At 47.3% G+C, this 17,209-nt stretch overlaps 1 protein-coding gene across 4 annotated transcripts in view; it reads left to right on the forward strand.

Annotated features, from left to right (window-relative positions):
* The first annotated feature begins 826 nt into the window (after positions 1-826).
* pcgf3 (polycomb group ring finger 3) overlaps positions 827-17,209 on the forward strand; it is a 165,141-nt gene continuing 148,758 nt past the window's right edge. For 3 of the 4 annotated variants that reach the window (XM_078202053.1, XM_078202118.1, XM_078202200.1), the window contains exon 1: positions 827-923. In XM_078202053.1, coding sequence (XP_078058179.1) covers positions 882-923 — 42 coding nt within the window. In that variant the 5' untranslated portion in view covers positions 827-881. The remainder of the gene's footprint in view (positions 924-17,209) is intronic. The other variant, XM_078202167.1, reaches the window with a different exon arrangement.

A 17,209-nucleotide genomic window follows, 5' to 3' on the forward strand; every position in this document is an offset into this window, starting at 1 on the left:
GGGTCCAGAGGGGCAATTTTTTCATACAAAGGGTGTGTGTCTGGAATAAGCTGCCAGAGCCATTAGTAGAGGTGGGTACAACTTTGTCTTTTAAAAAACATTTAGACAGTTACATGGGTAAGATAGGTAGAGAGGGATGTGGGCCAAACACGGGCAATTGGGACTAGCTTAGTGGTTAAAAAAAAGGGCAGCATGGACAAGTTGGGCTGAAGGGTCTGTTTCCATGCTGCAAACTCTGACTCAATGATTCTAAAGAAGGCAAATGGTACTTGGGCCTTCATAGCAAGAGGATTTGAGTATAGGAATAGGGATGTTTTGCTGCAATTGTATAGGGCTCTCTCGTACTGAACATTTCCCCTAAAGCTTCTTGCTCAGTTCTTCAGAGATACCTTTTCAAAATGGAACAGAATGGTTGAATGCAGACAGTACAGAAAGAGTCCATTCGGCCCATGGATCCTGCACCGACAACAATCCCATCCAGGCCCTATCCCCGTAACTCCACATATTTACCCTGTTAGTCCCCGGACACAAAAGGGCAATTTAGCATGGTCAATTGGACATCTTTGGACTGTAGGAGGGAACCAGAGCACTCGGAGGAAACCCACACAGACATGGGGAGAATGTGCAAACTCCATACAGACAGTGACCCAAGCTGGGAATCGAACCCAGGTCCAGGCAGCAGTGCTGATCAGCGCGCCATCGTGCCGCCCGTAACAGTGCCCTTGTTCTCAGGCACGTTGCTTTCCCTCCCTTGTTTTCAGGCACATGGTTTTCACACCTCACTGCGCATGTGCGGGCCCATTTGGGCGCTTGTTGATGACGCTGTGTGGCCTGTCGCAGGCTGGTGGCGTCACGGGGAGCGCGGCGGCGGTTGTCCATCAATGAGTCCGCCGCCCCTCAGCCTCGCAGCGCCGCGGAGACAGGTGAGTGCTGGCGGCCGAGTAGCCTGCCCGCGGCTGTGCTTCCGTCCCGCACCGCCCGTCCCGTGTACCGCGGAGAGCACCCCCCCCACCCCACCCTACCCGCCCCCGGCTTCGGAGCAAAAATACACCCAAAGGCGGAGAGAGAGCGGCTTCTGTGAACCAAGGCCGGGGCCCGGGGGGAGGCTCAGGCTGCGGGGCTGGGGGTGCGAGTGTCCCAATAGGCTGGAGTGCTGATCCTTTGTGGCAGCCTCTCTCCGCCCAGGCTTCAGGTTTCACTCTACTTCAGTGTCAGGGTTCACTGCCAGGGATCTAGAGTGGGCATCCCCCAAATCCTGTCATCCCTCAATACACCCCCTGTATACACCCAGTATACCGTCCTGTCATCACCACCCCCATATACCGTCCTGTCATCATCACCCCCATATACCGTCCTGTCATCATCACCCCCATATACCGTCCTGTCATCATCACCCCCATATACTGTCCTGTCATCACCAACCCCATATACCGTCCTGTCATCACCACCCCCATATACTGTCCTGTCATCATCACCCCCATATACTGTCCTGTCATCATCACCCCCATATACCGTCCTGTCATCACCAACCCCATATACCGTCCTGTCATCATCATCCCCATATACCGTCCTGTCATCACCACCCCCATATACCGTCCTGTCATCACCACCCCCATATACTGTCCTGTCATCATCACCCCCATATACCGTCCTGTCATCACCACCCCCATATACCGTCCTGTCATCACCACCCCCATATACCGTCCTGTCATCACCACCCCCATATACCGTCCTGTCATCACCACCCCCATATACCGTCCTGTCATCATCACCCCCAGCATACTGTCCTGTCATCACCACCCCCATATACCGTCCTGTCATCACCACCCCCATATACCGTCCTGTCATCACCACCCCCATATACCGTCCTGTCATCATCACCCCCAGCATACTGTCCTGTCATCATCACCCCCATATACCGTCCTGTCATCACCACCCCCATATACCGTCCTGTCATCACCACCCCCATATACCGTCCTGTCATCATCACCCCCAGCATACTGTCCTGTCATCATCACCCCCATATACCGTCCTGTCATCACCACCCCCATATACCGTCCTGTCATCATCACCCCCAGCATACTGTCCTGTCATCATCACCCCCATATACCGTCCTGTCATCACCACCCCCATATACCGTCCTGTCATCACCACCCCCATATACCGTCCTGTCATCATCACCCCCATATACCGTCCTGTCATCACCACCCCCATATACCGTCCTGTCATCACCACCCCCATATACCGTCCTGTCATCATCACCCCCATATACCGTCCTGTCATCACCACCCCCATATACCGTCCTGTCATCATCACCCCCATATACCGTCCTGTCATCATCACCCCCATATACCGTCCTGTCATCACCACCCCCATATACCGTCCTGTCATCACCACCCCCATATACCGTCCTGTCATCACCACCCCCATATACCGTCCTGTCATCATCACCCCCATATACCGTCCTGTCATCACCACCCCCATATACCGTCCTGTCATCATCACCCCCATATACCGTCCTGTCATCACCACCCCCATATACCGTCCTGTCATCACCACCCCCATATACTGTCCTGTCATCATCACCCCCATATACCATCCTGTCATCACCACCCCCATATACCGTCCTGTCATCATCACCCCCAGCATACTGTCCTGTCATCATCACCCCCATATACCGTCCTGTCATCACCACCCCCATATACCGTCCTGTCATCATCACCCCCATATACCGTCCTGTCATCACCACCCCCATATACCGTCCTGTCATCACCACCCCCATATACCGTCCTGTCATCACCACCCCCATATACCGTCCTGTCATCATCACCCCCATATACCGTCCTGTCATCACCACCCCCATATACCGTCCTGTCATCACCAACCCCATATACCGTCCTGTCATCATCACCCCCATATACCGTCCTGTCATCATCACCCCCAGCATACTGTCCTGTCATCATCACCCCCATATACCGTCCTGTCATCACCACCCCCATATACCGTCCTGTCATCACCACCCCCATATACTGTCCGTCCTGTCATCATCACCCCCATAGACTGTCCTGTCATCATCACCCCCAGTACACCGTCCTGTCATCATCACCCCCATATACCGTCCTGTCGTCACCCCCAGTACACCGTCCTGTCGTCACCCCCAGTACACCGTCCTGTCGTCACCCCCAGTACACCGTCCTGTCGTCACCCCCAGTACACCGTCCTGTCGTCACCCCCAGTACACCGTCCTGTCGTCACCCCCAGTACACCGTCCTGTCGTCACCCCCAGTACACCGTCCTGTCGTCACCCCCAGTACACCGTCCTGTCGTCACCCCCAGTACACCGTCCTGTCGTCACCCCCAGTACACCGTCCTGTCGTCACCCCCAGTACACCGTCCTGTCGTCACCCCCAGTACACCGTCCTGTCGTCACCCCCAGTACACCGTCCTGTCGTCACCCCCAGTACACCGTCCTGTCGTCACCCCCAGTACACCGTCCTGTCGTCACCCCCAGTACACCGTCCTGTCGTCACCCCCAGTACACCGTCCTGTCGTCACCCCCAGTACACCGTCCTGTCGTCACCCCCAGTACACCGTCCTGTCGTCACCCCCAGTACACCGTCCTGTCGTCACCCCCAGTACACCGTCCTGTCGTCACCCCCAGTACACCGTCCTGTCGTCACCCCCAGTACACCGTCCTGTCGTCACCCCCAGTACACCGTCCTGTCGTCACCCCCAGTACACCGTCCTGTCGTCACCCCCAGTACACCGTCCTGTCGTCACCCCCAGTACACCGTCCTGTCGTCACCCCCAGTACACCGTCCTGTCGTCACCCCCAGTACACCGTCCTGTCGTCACCCCCAGTACACCGTCCTGTCGTCACCCCCAGTACACCGTCCTGTCGTCACCCCCAGTACACCGTCCTGTCGTCACCCCCAGTACACCGTCCTGTCATCATCACCCCCATATACCGTCCTGTCATCATCACCCCCATATACCGTCCTGTCATCACTCCCAGTATTCCGTTCTATCATCATCACCCACCAATATACCATCCTGTCATCATCACCCCCATATATACCGTTCTGTCATCATCACCCACCAATATACCATCCTGTCATCATCCCCAGTATACCGTTCTATCATCATCACCCACCAATATACCATCCTGTCATCATCGTCTCAATAAACCCCATAACAGATGCAATCCTGTCACTATGGTTCTGACAATCTCACAGTCGCCAATATATCCTGTCCCCTTACCATTTTTCCACCTGCCAAACCCCTCACTTCTCTCATCATTTCCAACCCTTTCTTTTCTCCCTTCTTCTGTCTCCCCAAACTTCTTTACTCTTCACCCTGCCAAACTCTGTATTTCTCCCAAGCTGCTCCATTCCTGGTAATTCTCTACATTTTTTCTTTAACTCCTGTTCAGTGTGACTCGTCTTTGTACATTTGCTTACTGCTATAAGATATTTACTGTCACTGTTGGTACAGTGGTAAGAACTGCTACCAAAGTGTTTATGCCATTTTTGTTTCTCTTATATGAGATCTGATATTGAAAATGATATCAAGAGAAAAGACCAAATTGGTAATAATATTGCATCAATGGGAAGCCTTTACCATTTGTTGCTGTTTAATATGCTAGTTGCCAATTCAGTGTATGACATGCACAGCTTGATAAGAATTCTTGTGACTATGAATCCAGTATTTAGATGAGCAAATTCTTAATAACATGCTGTAAGATAAGAAATGCTGGAAACACACCAAGTCCATCAATGCCCGTAAAGAGAACAGAGTTTAACTTTCCAGGCGTAGCACTTAGGGGAAGTTGCATAACAAATATTGGATCTGCACTGAATTTCTTTTTGGGTTCAGTGCTGCTGGTCTCTCCCATATGCAAACCCCCATGTCCCTATGGTTGTGAATTTCTCTTATCCAACCCTATCCATAATGAAGATGTGTGAACTGCATAGAGTTATTAGTGCATAGAGAAAGGTCATTCAGCCCTTTGAGTCCATGCATTAAAAGCATTAGTCAACATTAAGAGCATTCAAATGGTTATTGGATAAACATATGGATGATATTGGAATAGTGTAGATTAGAGGGGCTTTAGATTGGTTCCACTGGTCGGCGCAACATCGAGGGCCGAAGGGCCTGTACTGCGCTGTAATGTTCTATGTTCTATGCTGGCTCTCGAGAACAATCCAGTCAGCCCCATTCGCATGTTCTGTTCCTGTTTCTGAAAGTTTATTTTCTTCAAACACCCATCCAATTTCCTGCTGAAATCATTGATCTTTTCTGCTTCCACCATCCTTGTAAGCAGCAAGAGTCCAGGTCATTACCAGGTACTGTGTGGGGGAAAAAAGGTTCTTCCTTCCATCCCTGATCCAAAACCTTAAATTGATATTTCCTAGTCCTTGTACTGTCTACTAGTAGAAAGTTTTGCTTCGTCGGTCTTATCTAAACTTGTTGTAATCTTGTACACCCTAACCAAATCTCCTTTCAGTCTCATTTGCTCCAAGGAAAATAACCCCAGCTTCTCCAAACTAATTATGTACTTCACCCCTGAACCATTCTGCTAGATTTCTGCTCTTACGCAAGGACTCTCACACATCCATCTTAAAGTATGGTGACCAGAACAAGACACAATACTCTTATCGTCACCCAACTGGAACTATATACATGTTCAGCATAACTTTCCTGCTTTTTGTACTCCGTACCTCTCTTCATAAAGCCTAAGATCCCATATGCCTTGTTAACCACTCTCTCACTATGTCCCTGCCAACACCAGTGATCTATAATCTAATATCTCTCATGCTGCTGTGTTGTTTTCCTATCCTCTCAAGAAAACACTGGACATTCTAATTTCACCAAATCAATTGAACACAAAGCAGCTGATTTGATTTATGTGTATCATTATGAATTAATAGATATAGTTTGGCGGGGGTTGTGGGCGGCACGGTGGCACAGTGCTTAGCACTGCTGCCTCACAGCTCCAGGGACCTGGGTTCGATTCCCGGCTTTGGTCACTGTCTGTGGAGTTTGCACATTCTTCCCATGTCTCTGTAAGTTTCCTCCGGGTGCTCCAGTTTCCTCCCACAGTGCGGGTTAGGTACATTGGCCACGCTAAATTGTCCCAAACGAGTAATTTCCCAAAACAATACAACAAGCGCTAAGTAGCGTTCTGATACTAAAACATACACCATCATGTTTAAAAACAGAAATTGAATTATCTCTTTGATCTTTTTGGCAACTGCTCCTTTTAATAAAGTTTTGAAGGGGTTCACAATTATCTTCTTTATTGTTAGGTTAATAATTTTTCACTTACACTTAAGTTGTCTGTTGTAACTTCAGAACTTTTGGATGCTTTAGTGTAACTGTTTTCTGATTTTCTAATGGGATACATCGAGTGAAGATTTTAGTGAAATAGAGGCAATTTACAATCTTGTAGTTCTGATCTAACAAGTGAAGAAGATCATTCTGAACTTCAGCCTTTGCTAAATTTAGGCCTCTCTTACTGATTTTAAAATACATAAAAGGTACACTAAGATACCTTATCTTTTACAATTTTATCCAACGATTTCCTCATTGATACTTTCTAGTGCCATGTTAGTTTCTCGTGTTTGCTAATGCTCCAGTGCTGTATTAATGATGCTTGTGGTCCAGTGCTGTATTTATATGATTATTAAAAATGTTCCAGTGTTGTGTTTATGATGTTTGCTAATGCTCCAGTTCTGTATTTATGGTGCTTGTTAAATCTCCAGTGCTGTAGTTAGTGATGCCTATGTCGTGGTTACAGTGATATTAAGCTCCAGTGCTTAGCCATGTATGCTAAGGTTCTGGTACTGTTAAAGGTACTCACTAACATTCCAGTGTTGTGTTATGGGTTCTTGCTAATGTTCCAGTGCTGTGCTAATGATGCTTGTTAATGCATCATTGCTGTCTTAATGATGCTCACAAATGCTTCAGCGCTGTGTTAATGATGGTTCAGTGCTGTCCTGGTGATACTTGCCATTGCTGTAGTAGTGTTGATGGCACATGTTAATACTCATGTTAATGACACTTGTTGATGCTCCAGTGCAGTGTTGACGATATTTGATAATGCATCAGTGCAGTGTTTATGACACTCGTTAATGCTCCCGTGCAGCGTTAATTATGCTTGAGTATAACATAACAAAATTTGCAGATGATATTAAAATAGGTGGGAAAGCAGACAATGAAGAGGAGATAAAGATTTTACAGATGGATATAGATAGGCTAGGAGAATGGAGTTTCACGTGGATAGATGTGAGGTTATTTATTTCAGCCGAAAAAATAGAAAGGCAAATTATTATCTAAATGGAAAGCAGATTCAAAATGCGTCTGGGCAGAGGGATCTAAGTGTCTTTGTTCATGAATCACAGAAAGTCGGTATGCAGGTACAGCATGTAATAAAAAAGGCAAATGAGATGTTATCATTTACTGCAAAAGCACTGAGGTATAAAAGTGAGAAGCATTGTTGCGATTGTATAGGGTGTTGGTGAGACCGCATCTTGAGTATTGTGTCCAATTTTGGTCTCCTTATTTGAGGAAGGATGTGGTGGCATTGGAGGCAGTTCAGAGGAAGTTCACCAGATTGATTCCAGGGATGAAAAGGTTTACATATGAGGAGAGATTAAACAGTTTGGGCTTATACTCGCTGTAGTTTAGAAGGATGAGAGAGGATCTGATCGAAATATATAAAATACTAAAAGGGATTGATAAAGTAAAGAGACCAAATGTTTCCCTTGTGGGACAATCTCGAACAAGAGGTCATAGGTATAGGTTGAGAGGCAGTAGATTTAAAACTGAGATGAGGAGGAACAACTCGCAGAGGGTGGTGAATATAACATGGAAAAATGTTTTTGGTAGGAGGAAAAGAAGGGCCAAAAGGCCTGTTTCTGAGCTGTAATTTTCTATGGTTCTATGGTTCTAGATGTGCAGTGTATTTTTCAATGGTAAGAAATTAGAAAGTGTAGATGTACAAAGGGTGCTCTCATAAGTCGCTGAAAGCTAACATGCAGACACTGCTAGCAACTAGGAAGGCAAATAGTATTTTAACATTTGTCGCAAAGGATGCAGTACAGGAGTAGCAAAGTCTTGCTTTAATTGTAAAGGAGCTTGGTTAGACTGCATCAAGAGTACTGTTTTAGTCCCTTGACCTTAGAAAAGATATTATTGCCATAGAGGGAGTGCAACAAAGGTTCAACAGACTTGCTCCAGGGATGGCAGGACTGCCCTATTCGGAGAGCTTTGGGAAACTGGACCGGTATTTTCTAGAATTTTGGAGAATGCGAGGTGATCACATTGAAACCTACAGAATATGTCAGGTTGGATTGTTCAAGTCGCATGTGGCCCCAGATTGATTGGTGAAAATGCTGGTAAGAGTGCTGAGTGAGTTTGAAGAATTTTACAGGGGACTGTTTCTCTCCTGCGTTTGCTGCTGATAGGCTCTACGGTGAGCCTATCAGCAGCAAACATGGGATTGAAACAGGCTGTAATTTGAGGAGCAGCAAACAATCGGGGACTGCAAGCACATGAAGGTAGATACTCAGGAGTGTGAGAGAAAGAGTATGCGTGTGAGAGAGAGGGCCAAGCGTGTGGGAGTGTGTGTGGCCTACCTGTGACTCTATGTCCACAGCAATGTAGGTTGACTCTTAAATGCCCTCAGGGATGGGCAATAAATGCTGGCCCAGCAAGTGACGCCCACATCTCATGAACAAATAAAAAAAGATAAGGTGCCACATGCAAGATTAATAGGCTATATGAGGGCTCATTGTGTTGGGTGTAATATTTTTAGCACGGATAGAGGATTGGTTAATGGATAGAAAGCATAAATGGGACTTTTCCAAGTTGGCAGGCAGTGAATGTTAGAATGCCACAAGGATCAGTGCTGGGCCTCAGCTGTTTACAATCTATATGAATGATTTACATGAAGAGACAGAGTAATATATCAAAGTTTGCTGACATTACAAAGCTTGATGTGGAGATGCCGGCGTTGGACTGGGGTAAACACAGTAAGAAGTTTAACAACACCAGGTTAAAGTCCAACAGGTTTATTTGGTAGCAAAAGCCACACAAGCTTTCGGAGCTCCAAGCCCCTTCTTCAGGTGAGACTTTGGGAGAGAGAGAGGTTGAAACAGGGAGACTTCGGGGGAGAGAGAGGTTGCATTATCCCACTTATCACAGCCTGCTAACCTGAAAATTACTCCTTTATTCCTGCTCTCTCATCCCAGGGACTAATTTAGTGAACCTTTGTTGTACCACCTCCAAGGCAAATGTATCTATATGGAGACCAAAACTGCATATAGTATTCCAGATGTAGCCTCATTTGTGCAATTGTAGTAAGAAATAATTTAAAACAGTGAGACTTCGGGAGAGAGAGAGGTTAAAACAGGGAGGCTTCGGGAGAGAGAGGTTAAAACAGGGAGGCTTCGGGAGAGAGAGAGGTTAAAACAGGGAGGCTTCGGGAGAGAGAGAGGTTAAAACAGGGAGGCTTCGGGAGAGAGAGAGGTTAAAACAGGGAGGCTTCAGGACAAGTCTCACCTGAAGAAGGGGCTTGGAGCTCTGAAAGCTTGTGTGGCTTTTGCTACCAAATAAACCTGTTGGACTTTAACCTGGTGTTGTTAAACTTCTTACAATACAAAGCTTGACAGGAATGCAAGCTGTGAGGAGGACGCAAAGAAACTGCAAAGAGATACAGCCAGGCTGAATGAGTGGGCGACAAGATTTGCAGGTGGAGTACAGTGGAAGGAAATGTGAAGTTATTCACTTTGGTAAGAATACAAAAGCATAACTTTTTTTTAAAGGTGTGAAACTTGCAAGTATTAATGTCGCGAGACTTGAATGTGCTCGTACTAGGAACACACAGTTAGCGTGCAGGTGCAGCAAGCAATTAATAAGCCAATTGGCATTTTAGCTATTATTGCAAGTGGATTGAAGTACAACGATAAATAAGTCTTACTATAACTGCACAGATGAGGCTACATCTGGAATACTATATGCAGTTTTGGTCTCCATATAGATACATTTGCCTTGGAGGTGGTACAACAAAGGTTCACTAAATTAGTCCCTGGGATGAGAGAGCAGGAATAAAGGAGTAATTTTCAGGTTGGCAGGCTGTGATAAGTGGGATAATGCAACCTCTCTCTCCCCCGAAGTCTCGCTGTTTTAACCTCTCTCTCCCAAAGTCTCGCTGTTTTAACCTCTCTCTCCCGAAGCCTCCCTGTTTTAACCTCTCTCTCCCGAAGCCTCCCTGTTTTAGCTTCTCTCTCTCCCGAAGCCTCCCTGTTTTAACCTCACTCTCTCCCGAAGTCTCCCTGTTTTAACCTCTCTCTCTCCCGAAGTCTCCCTGTTTTAACCTCTCTCTCTCCCCCGAAGTCTCCCTGTTTTAACCTCTCTAACCTCTCTCTCTCCCCCGAAGTCTCCCTGTTTTAACCTCTCTCTCTCCCGAAGTCTCCCTGTTTTAACCTCTCTCTCTCCCGAAGTCTCCCTGTTTTAACCTCTCTCTCTCCCGAAGTCTCCCTGTTTTAACCTCTCTCTCTCCCGAAGTCTCCCTGTTTTAACCTCTCTCCCAAAGTCTCCCTGTTTTAACCTCTCTCTCTCCCGAAGTCTCCCTGTTTTAACCTCTCTCTCTCCCAAAGTCTCACTGTTTTAACCTCTCTCTCTCCCCTGAAGTCTCCCTGTTTTAACCTCTCTCCCGAAGTCTCCCTGTTTTGGATACTGATGTGGAGGAAGGTCCATCAGGGGACAGCAACAGTAATGGTCAAGGGAGAAGGCACCACGGTTAGCCCTGCTGCACGCAGGGGAGCTACAAAGCATAGCAAAGCAATAGTGGTAGGAGATTCAAAAGTTAAGGGCACAGATAGGTGCTTCTGTGGCTGTGAAAGGGACTCCAGGATGATAGTTTGCCTCCCTGGTGCCAGGGTCCTGGATGTCTCTAAGCGGGCACATCCTAAAACAGGAGGGGAATCAAACAGATGTCATTGTCCACATTGGCATGAATGACATAGATAGAAAGAGTAGCGAGGTCTTGCAACGGCAATTTAGGGAGTTAGGTAGAAGATTACAAAGCAGGACTTCTAGGGTAGTAATCTCAGGAATTCTCCCCATGCCACATGCTAGTGAGGCTAGGAACAGGGAGAAAGCGCAGCTGAACATATAGAACATAGAACATAGAACAGTACAGCACAGAACAGGCCCTTCGGCCCACGATGTTGTGCCGACCTTCATCTGAAACCAAGATCAAGCTATCCCACTCCCTACCATCCTGGTGTGCTCCATGTGCCTATCCAATAACCGCTTAAATGTTCCTAAAGTGTCTGACTCCACTATCACTGCAGGCAGTCCATTCCACACCCCAACCACTCTCTGCGTGAAGAACCTACCTCTGATATCCTTCCTATATCTCCCACCATGAACCCTATAGTTATGCCCCCTCGTAATAGCTCCATCCACCCGAGGAAATAGTCTTTGAACGTTCACTCGATCTATCCCCTTCATCATTTTATAAACCTCTATTAAGTCTCCCCTCAATCTCCTCCGCTCCAGAGAGAACAGCCCCAGCTCCCTCAACCTTTCCTCATAAGACCGACACTCCAAACCAGGCAGCATCCTGGTAAATCTCCTCTGCACTCTTTCCAGCGCTTCCACATCCTTCTTATAGTGAGGTGACCAGAACTGCACGCAATATTCCAAATGCGGTCTCACCAAGGTCCTGTACAGTTGCAGCATAACCCCACGGCTCTTAAACTCCAACCCCCTGTTAATAAAAGCTAACACACTATATGCCTTCTTCACAGCTCTATCCACTTGAGTGGCAACCTTTAGAGATCTGTGGATATGGACCCCAAGATCTCTCTGTTCCTCCACAGTCTTCAGAACCCTACCTTTGACCCTGTAATCCACATTTAAATTAGTCCTACCAAAATGAATCACCTCACATTTATCAGGGTTAAACTCCATTTGCCATTTTTCAGCCCAGCTTTGCATCCTATCTATGTCTCTTTGCAGCCTACAACACCCCTCCACCTCATCCACTACTCCACCAATCTTGGTGTCATCAGCAAATTTACTGATCCACCCTTCAGCCCCCTCCTCTAAGTCATTAATAAAAATCACAAAGAGCAGAGGACCAAGCACCGATCCCTGCGGCACTCCGCTAGCAACCTGCCTCCAGTCCGAAAATTTTCCATCCACCACCACCCTCTGTCTTCGATCAGACAGCCAGTTACCTATCCAATCGGCCAACTTTCCCTCTATCCCACACCTCCTTACTTTCATCATAAGCCGACCATGGGGGACCTTATCAAACGCCTTACTAAAATCCATGTATATGACATCAACCGCCCTACCTTCATCAACACACCTAGTTACCTCCTCAAAAAATTCTATCAAATTTGTGAGGCACGATTTGCCCTTCACAAATCCGTGCTGACTATCCCGGATTAATCCGCATCTTTCTAAATGGTCGTAAATCCCATCCCTAAGGACCTTTTCCATCAATTTACCAACCACCGAAGTCAGACTAACCGGTCTATAATTACCAGGGTCATTTCTATTCCCTTTCTTAAACAGAGGAACAACATTTGCCACTCTCCAGTCCTCTGGCACCATCCCCGTGGACAGCGAGGACCCAAAGATCAAAGCCAAAGGCTCTGCAATCTCATCCCTCGCCTCCCAAAGAATCCTAGGATACATTTCATCAGGCCCAGGGGACTTATCGACCTTCAGTTTATTCAAAACTGCCAATACATCCTCCCTCCGAACATCTATTTCCTCCAGCCTATTAGCCTGTAACACCTTCTCTTCCTGAAAAACATGGCCCCTCTCCTTGGTGAACACTGAAGAAAAGTATTCATTCATCACCTCGCCTATCTCTACTGATTCCATACACAAGTTCCCACCACTGTCCTTGACCGGCCCTAACCTCACCCTGGTCATTCTTTTATTCCTCACATAAGAGTAAAAAGCCTTGGGGTTTTCCTTGATCCGACCCGCCAAGGACTTCTCATGTCCCCTCCTAGCTCTCCTCAGCCCCTTTTTCAGCTCGTTCCTTGCTAACTTGTAACCCTCAGTCGAGCCATCTGAACCTTGTTTCCTCATCCCTACATAAGCTTCCCTCTTCCTTTTCACAAGACATTCCACCTCTTTTGTGAACCACGGTTCCCTCACTCGGCCATTTCCTCCCTGCCTGACAGGGACATACCTATCAAGGACACCCAGTATTTGTTCCTTGAAAAAGTTCCACTTTTCATCAGTGCCTTTCCCTGACAGTTTCTGTTCCCATCTTATGCCCCCTAATTCTTGCCTAATCGCATCATAATTACCTCTCCCCCAATTGTAAGCCTTGCCCTGCCGTCCGGCCCTATCCCTCTCCATTGCAATAACAAAAGACACCGAATTGTGGTCACTATCTCCAAAGTTCTCTCCCACAACCAAATCTAACACTTGGCCCGGTTCATTTCCCAGTACCAAATCCAATGTGGCCTCACCCCTTGTCGGCCTATCCACATATTGTGTCAGGAAACCCTCCTGCACACACTGCACAAAAAGTGCCCCATCCAAACTATTTGACCTACAAAGGTTCCAATCAATATTTGGAAAGTTAAAGTCCCCCATGACAACTACCCTGTGACCCCCACACGTATCCATAATCTGCTTAGCAATTTCTTCCTCCACATCTCTATTACTATTTGGGGGCCTATAGTAAACTCCTAGCAACGTGACCGCTCCTTTCCTGTTTCTAACTGCAGCCCATATTACCTCAGTGTGCATATCCCCCTCAAAGTGCTTTTCCGCAGCCGTTAAACTATCCTTGATTAACAATGCTACTCCTCCACCTCTTTTACCAGCTTCCCTACACTTACTGAAACATCTATAGCCCGGAACGTCCAACAACCATTCCTGTCCTTGTTCTACCCATGTCTCCGTAATGGCCACAACATCGTAGTCCCAAGTAGCAATCCACGCCCCAAGTTCATCCACCTTGTTCCGGATGCTCCTTGCATTGAAGTAGACACACTTCAACCCATCTTCCTGTCTACCGGTACCCACCCTTGACCTTGATACCTTCCCCAATACCTCACCACCCTCAACACTGACTTCTGGACTACAACTCCTTTTCCCACTCCCCTGACAAATTAGCTTAAATCCCCCTGAAGAGCCGTAGCAAATTTCCCTCCCAGGATATTGGTGCCCCTCTGGTTCAGGTGCACCCCGTCCTGTTTGTAGAGGTCCCACCTTCCCCAGAATGTGTTCCAATTATCCACGTATCTGAAACCCTCCCTCCTGCACCATCCCTGCAACCACATGTTTAAGTGCACTCTCTCCCTGTTCCTCAACTCGCTATCACGTGGCACCGGTAGCGTACCAGAGATGACCACATGTTTTGTCTTTGCTCTCAGCTTCCAGCCCAGCTCCCGAAATTCCTGTTTTAAATCCCCGTCCCTTCTCTTACCTATGTCGTTGGTACCAATGTGTACCACGACTTGTGACTGTTTCCCCTCCCCCTTAAGAATCCGGAAAACACGGTCCGAGACGTCACGGACCCTGGCATCCGGTAGGCAACAAACCATCCTCGAGTCTCTTTTGCTGCCACAGAACCTCCTATCTATCCCTCTAACTAACGAGTCCCCAATAACTATTGCCCTCCCGGCTAAAGAATTGGTGCAAGAGGGAGGGCTTCAGATTTGTGGATCATTGGGATGTTTTCCAGGGAAGGTGGAGCCTGCACAAGAAGGACGGGTTACACCTGAACTGGAGGGGCATCAATATCCTGGCTGGGAGGTTTGCTAGTGTGGTTCGGGTGGATTTAAACTCGTGTGGCAGGGGGTTGGGAATCAAGACAGTAGGCCAGCAAGTGTAGAGACTGGGGATGAGCATGGGACAAAGGCCAGGCTAGCTAAGAGGAAGGGCAGGCTGGGGGAGGTCGAACTCAGTGGGCCTGGAGGTCTGGAATGCATCTGCTTCAATGCAAGGAATATAACAGTTGTGACAAATGAACTTCGAGCCTTGATTCATGCGCAGAACTTGGATGTGGCTGCGGTAACAGAGACTTGGTTAAAAGAGGGACAGGACTGGCAGCTAAACGTTCTGGGATATAGGTGTTTTAGGCAAGACAGAGGGGAAGGCAAAAGAGGTGGGGGAGTTGCAATACTGGTTAGGGAACAATGTTACAGCTGTACAGAGGGAGGACACCTTGGAAGAATCACGTAATGAGACACTGGGGGTAGAGCTCAGAAACAGCAAAGGGGCAGTCACTATGATGGTGGTGTACGATAGGCCTCCCAACAGCCCATGGGAAGTTGAACGGATATGTGAGCAGATTCTGGACAGATGTAGAAATAGGGTTGCAGTGAGAGATTTTAATTTTCCTCATAATGACTGGAAATCCCTTAGGACTATGGGTCCAGATGATGAGGAATTTAAGTGTGTCCAGGAGGGTTTTTTGGAACAATATGTAGATAGTCTGACTAGAGAAGGGGCTATACTGGACCTGGTACTAGGGAATGAGCCCGGACAGGTCATCAAAGTTGCAGTGGGGAAAAATGTGGCGAACAGTGATCACAATTCCCTAAATCTTTGGATACTCGTGGAAAAGAAGAGTGTTGACTTAGGCTTACGGTGCTAAATTGGGGGAAGGCTAACTACAACTGGTTTAGGCAGGATTTGGAGGCTGCTGTTTGGGAGAGGTTTTTTGAGGGTAAATCCACATCTAGCATGTGGGAGTCTTTTAAGGGAGCAGTTAATCGGAGTGTAGGACAGGCATGTGCTTGTGAAAAGGAAGGACAGGTAAGGCAAGATTTGGGAACCGTGGATGACGAGAGAAATTGCAAGTCTAGTCAAAAAGAAAAAGGATGCATACATAAGGTCTAGGCAACTAAAAACAGATGAAGCACTTGAAGAATACAGGGAAAGTAGAAAACAGCTCAAACAGGGAGTTAGGAGGGCAAAAAGGGGTCACGATGTCCTTGACAGGCAGGATTAAGAAGAATCCGAAGGCATTTTATACATATATTAGGAGCAAGAGGATAGCTAGAGAAAGAGGTGGTTCACTCAAGTACAAGGTAGGGAAATTATGCATAGAACCAAAGGAAGTGAGTGAGATCCTTAATGAGTACTTTTCATCAGTATTCACAAAGGAGAAGGACATGTCGATTGATGGTGTCTCAGAGGGGTGTGTAAACCCTCTAGAGCAAATCATCATTACGAGGGAGGAGGTGTTAGGTGTATTAAAAAGCATTCAGGTAGACAAATCCCCAGGACCAGATGGCATCTATTCCAGATTACTGAGGGAGACGAGAGGACATTTTTGGGCTTCTATCAGAAGTCTTTGTTTCCTCAGGTGAGGTCCCAGAGAACTGGAGGATAGCCAATGCTGTCCTGTTATTTAAGAAGGGTAACAAGGATAACCCAGGTAATTATAGGCCAGTGAGCTTGACGTCAGTAATTGTGAAATTGTTGGAGAAGATTCTTAGGGATAGGGTCTATACATATTTGGAACTGAATGGTCTTATTAACGACAGGCAGCATGGTTTTGTATGAGGGAGGTCATGTCTCACTAATTTAATTGAGTTTTTTGAGGAGATGACAGTGATTAGAAACATAGAAACATAGAAAACTACAGCACAAAACAGGCCCTTCGGCCCCACAAGTTGTGCCGAACATATCCCTACCTTTTAGGCCTACCTATAACCCTCCATCCTATTAAGTCCCATGTACTCATCCAGGAGTCTCTTAAAAGACCCTATTGAGTTTGCCTCCACCACCACTGACGGCAGCCAATTCCACTCGCCCACCACCCTCTGTGTGAAAAACTTCCCCCTAACATTTCCCCTGTCCCTACCCCCCAGCACCTTAAACCTGTGGGATTGTGGTCGGTGCAGACTCGATGGGCCGAATGGCCTCTTTCTGTGCTGTAGGGTTTCTAAGTTCATAGCAGCCATTTCCACCCTGGGAAAAAGCCTCTGAGAGTCCACCCGATCTATGCCTCTCAACATCTTATATACCTCTATGAGGTCTCCTCTCACCCTACGTCTCTCCAAGGAGAAAAGACCGAGCTCCCTCAGCCTATCCTCATAAGGCATGCCACTCAATCCAGGCAACATCCTTGTAAATCGCCTCTGCACCCTTTCAATCATTTCCACATCCTTCCTGTAATGAGGCGACCAGAACTGAGCACAGTACTCCA

The sequence above is a fragment of the Mustelus asterias genome, chromosome 1 (genome assembly GCF_964213995.1).
Source record: "Mustelus asterias chromosome 1, sMusAst1.hap1.1, whole genome shotgun sequence".
NCBI lineage: Eukaryota > Metazoa > Chordata > Chondrichthyes > Carcharhiniformes > Triakidae > Mustelus > Mustelus asterias.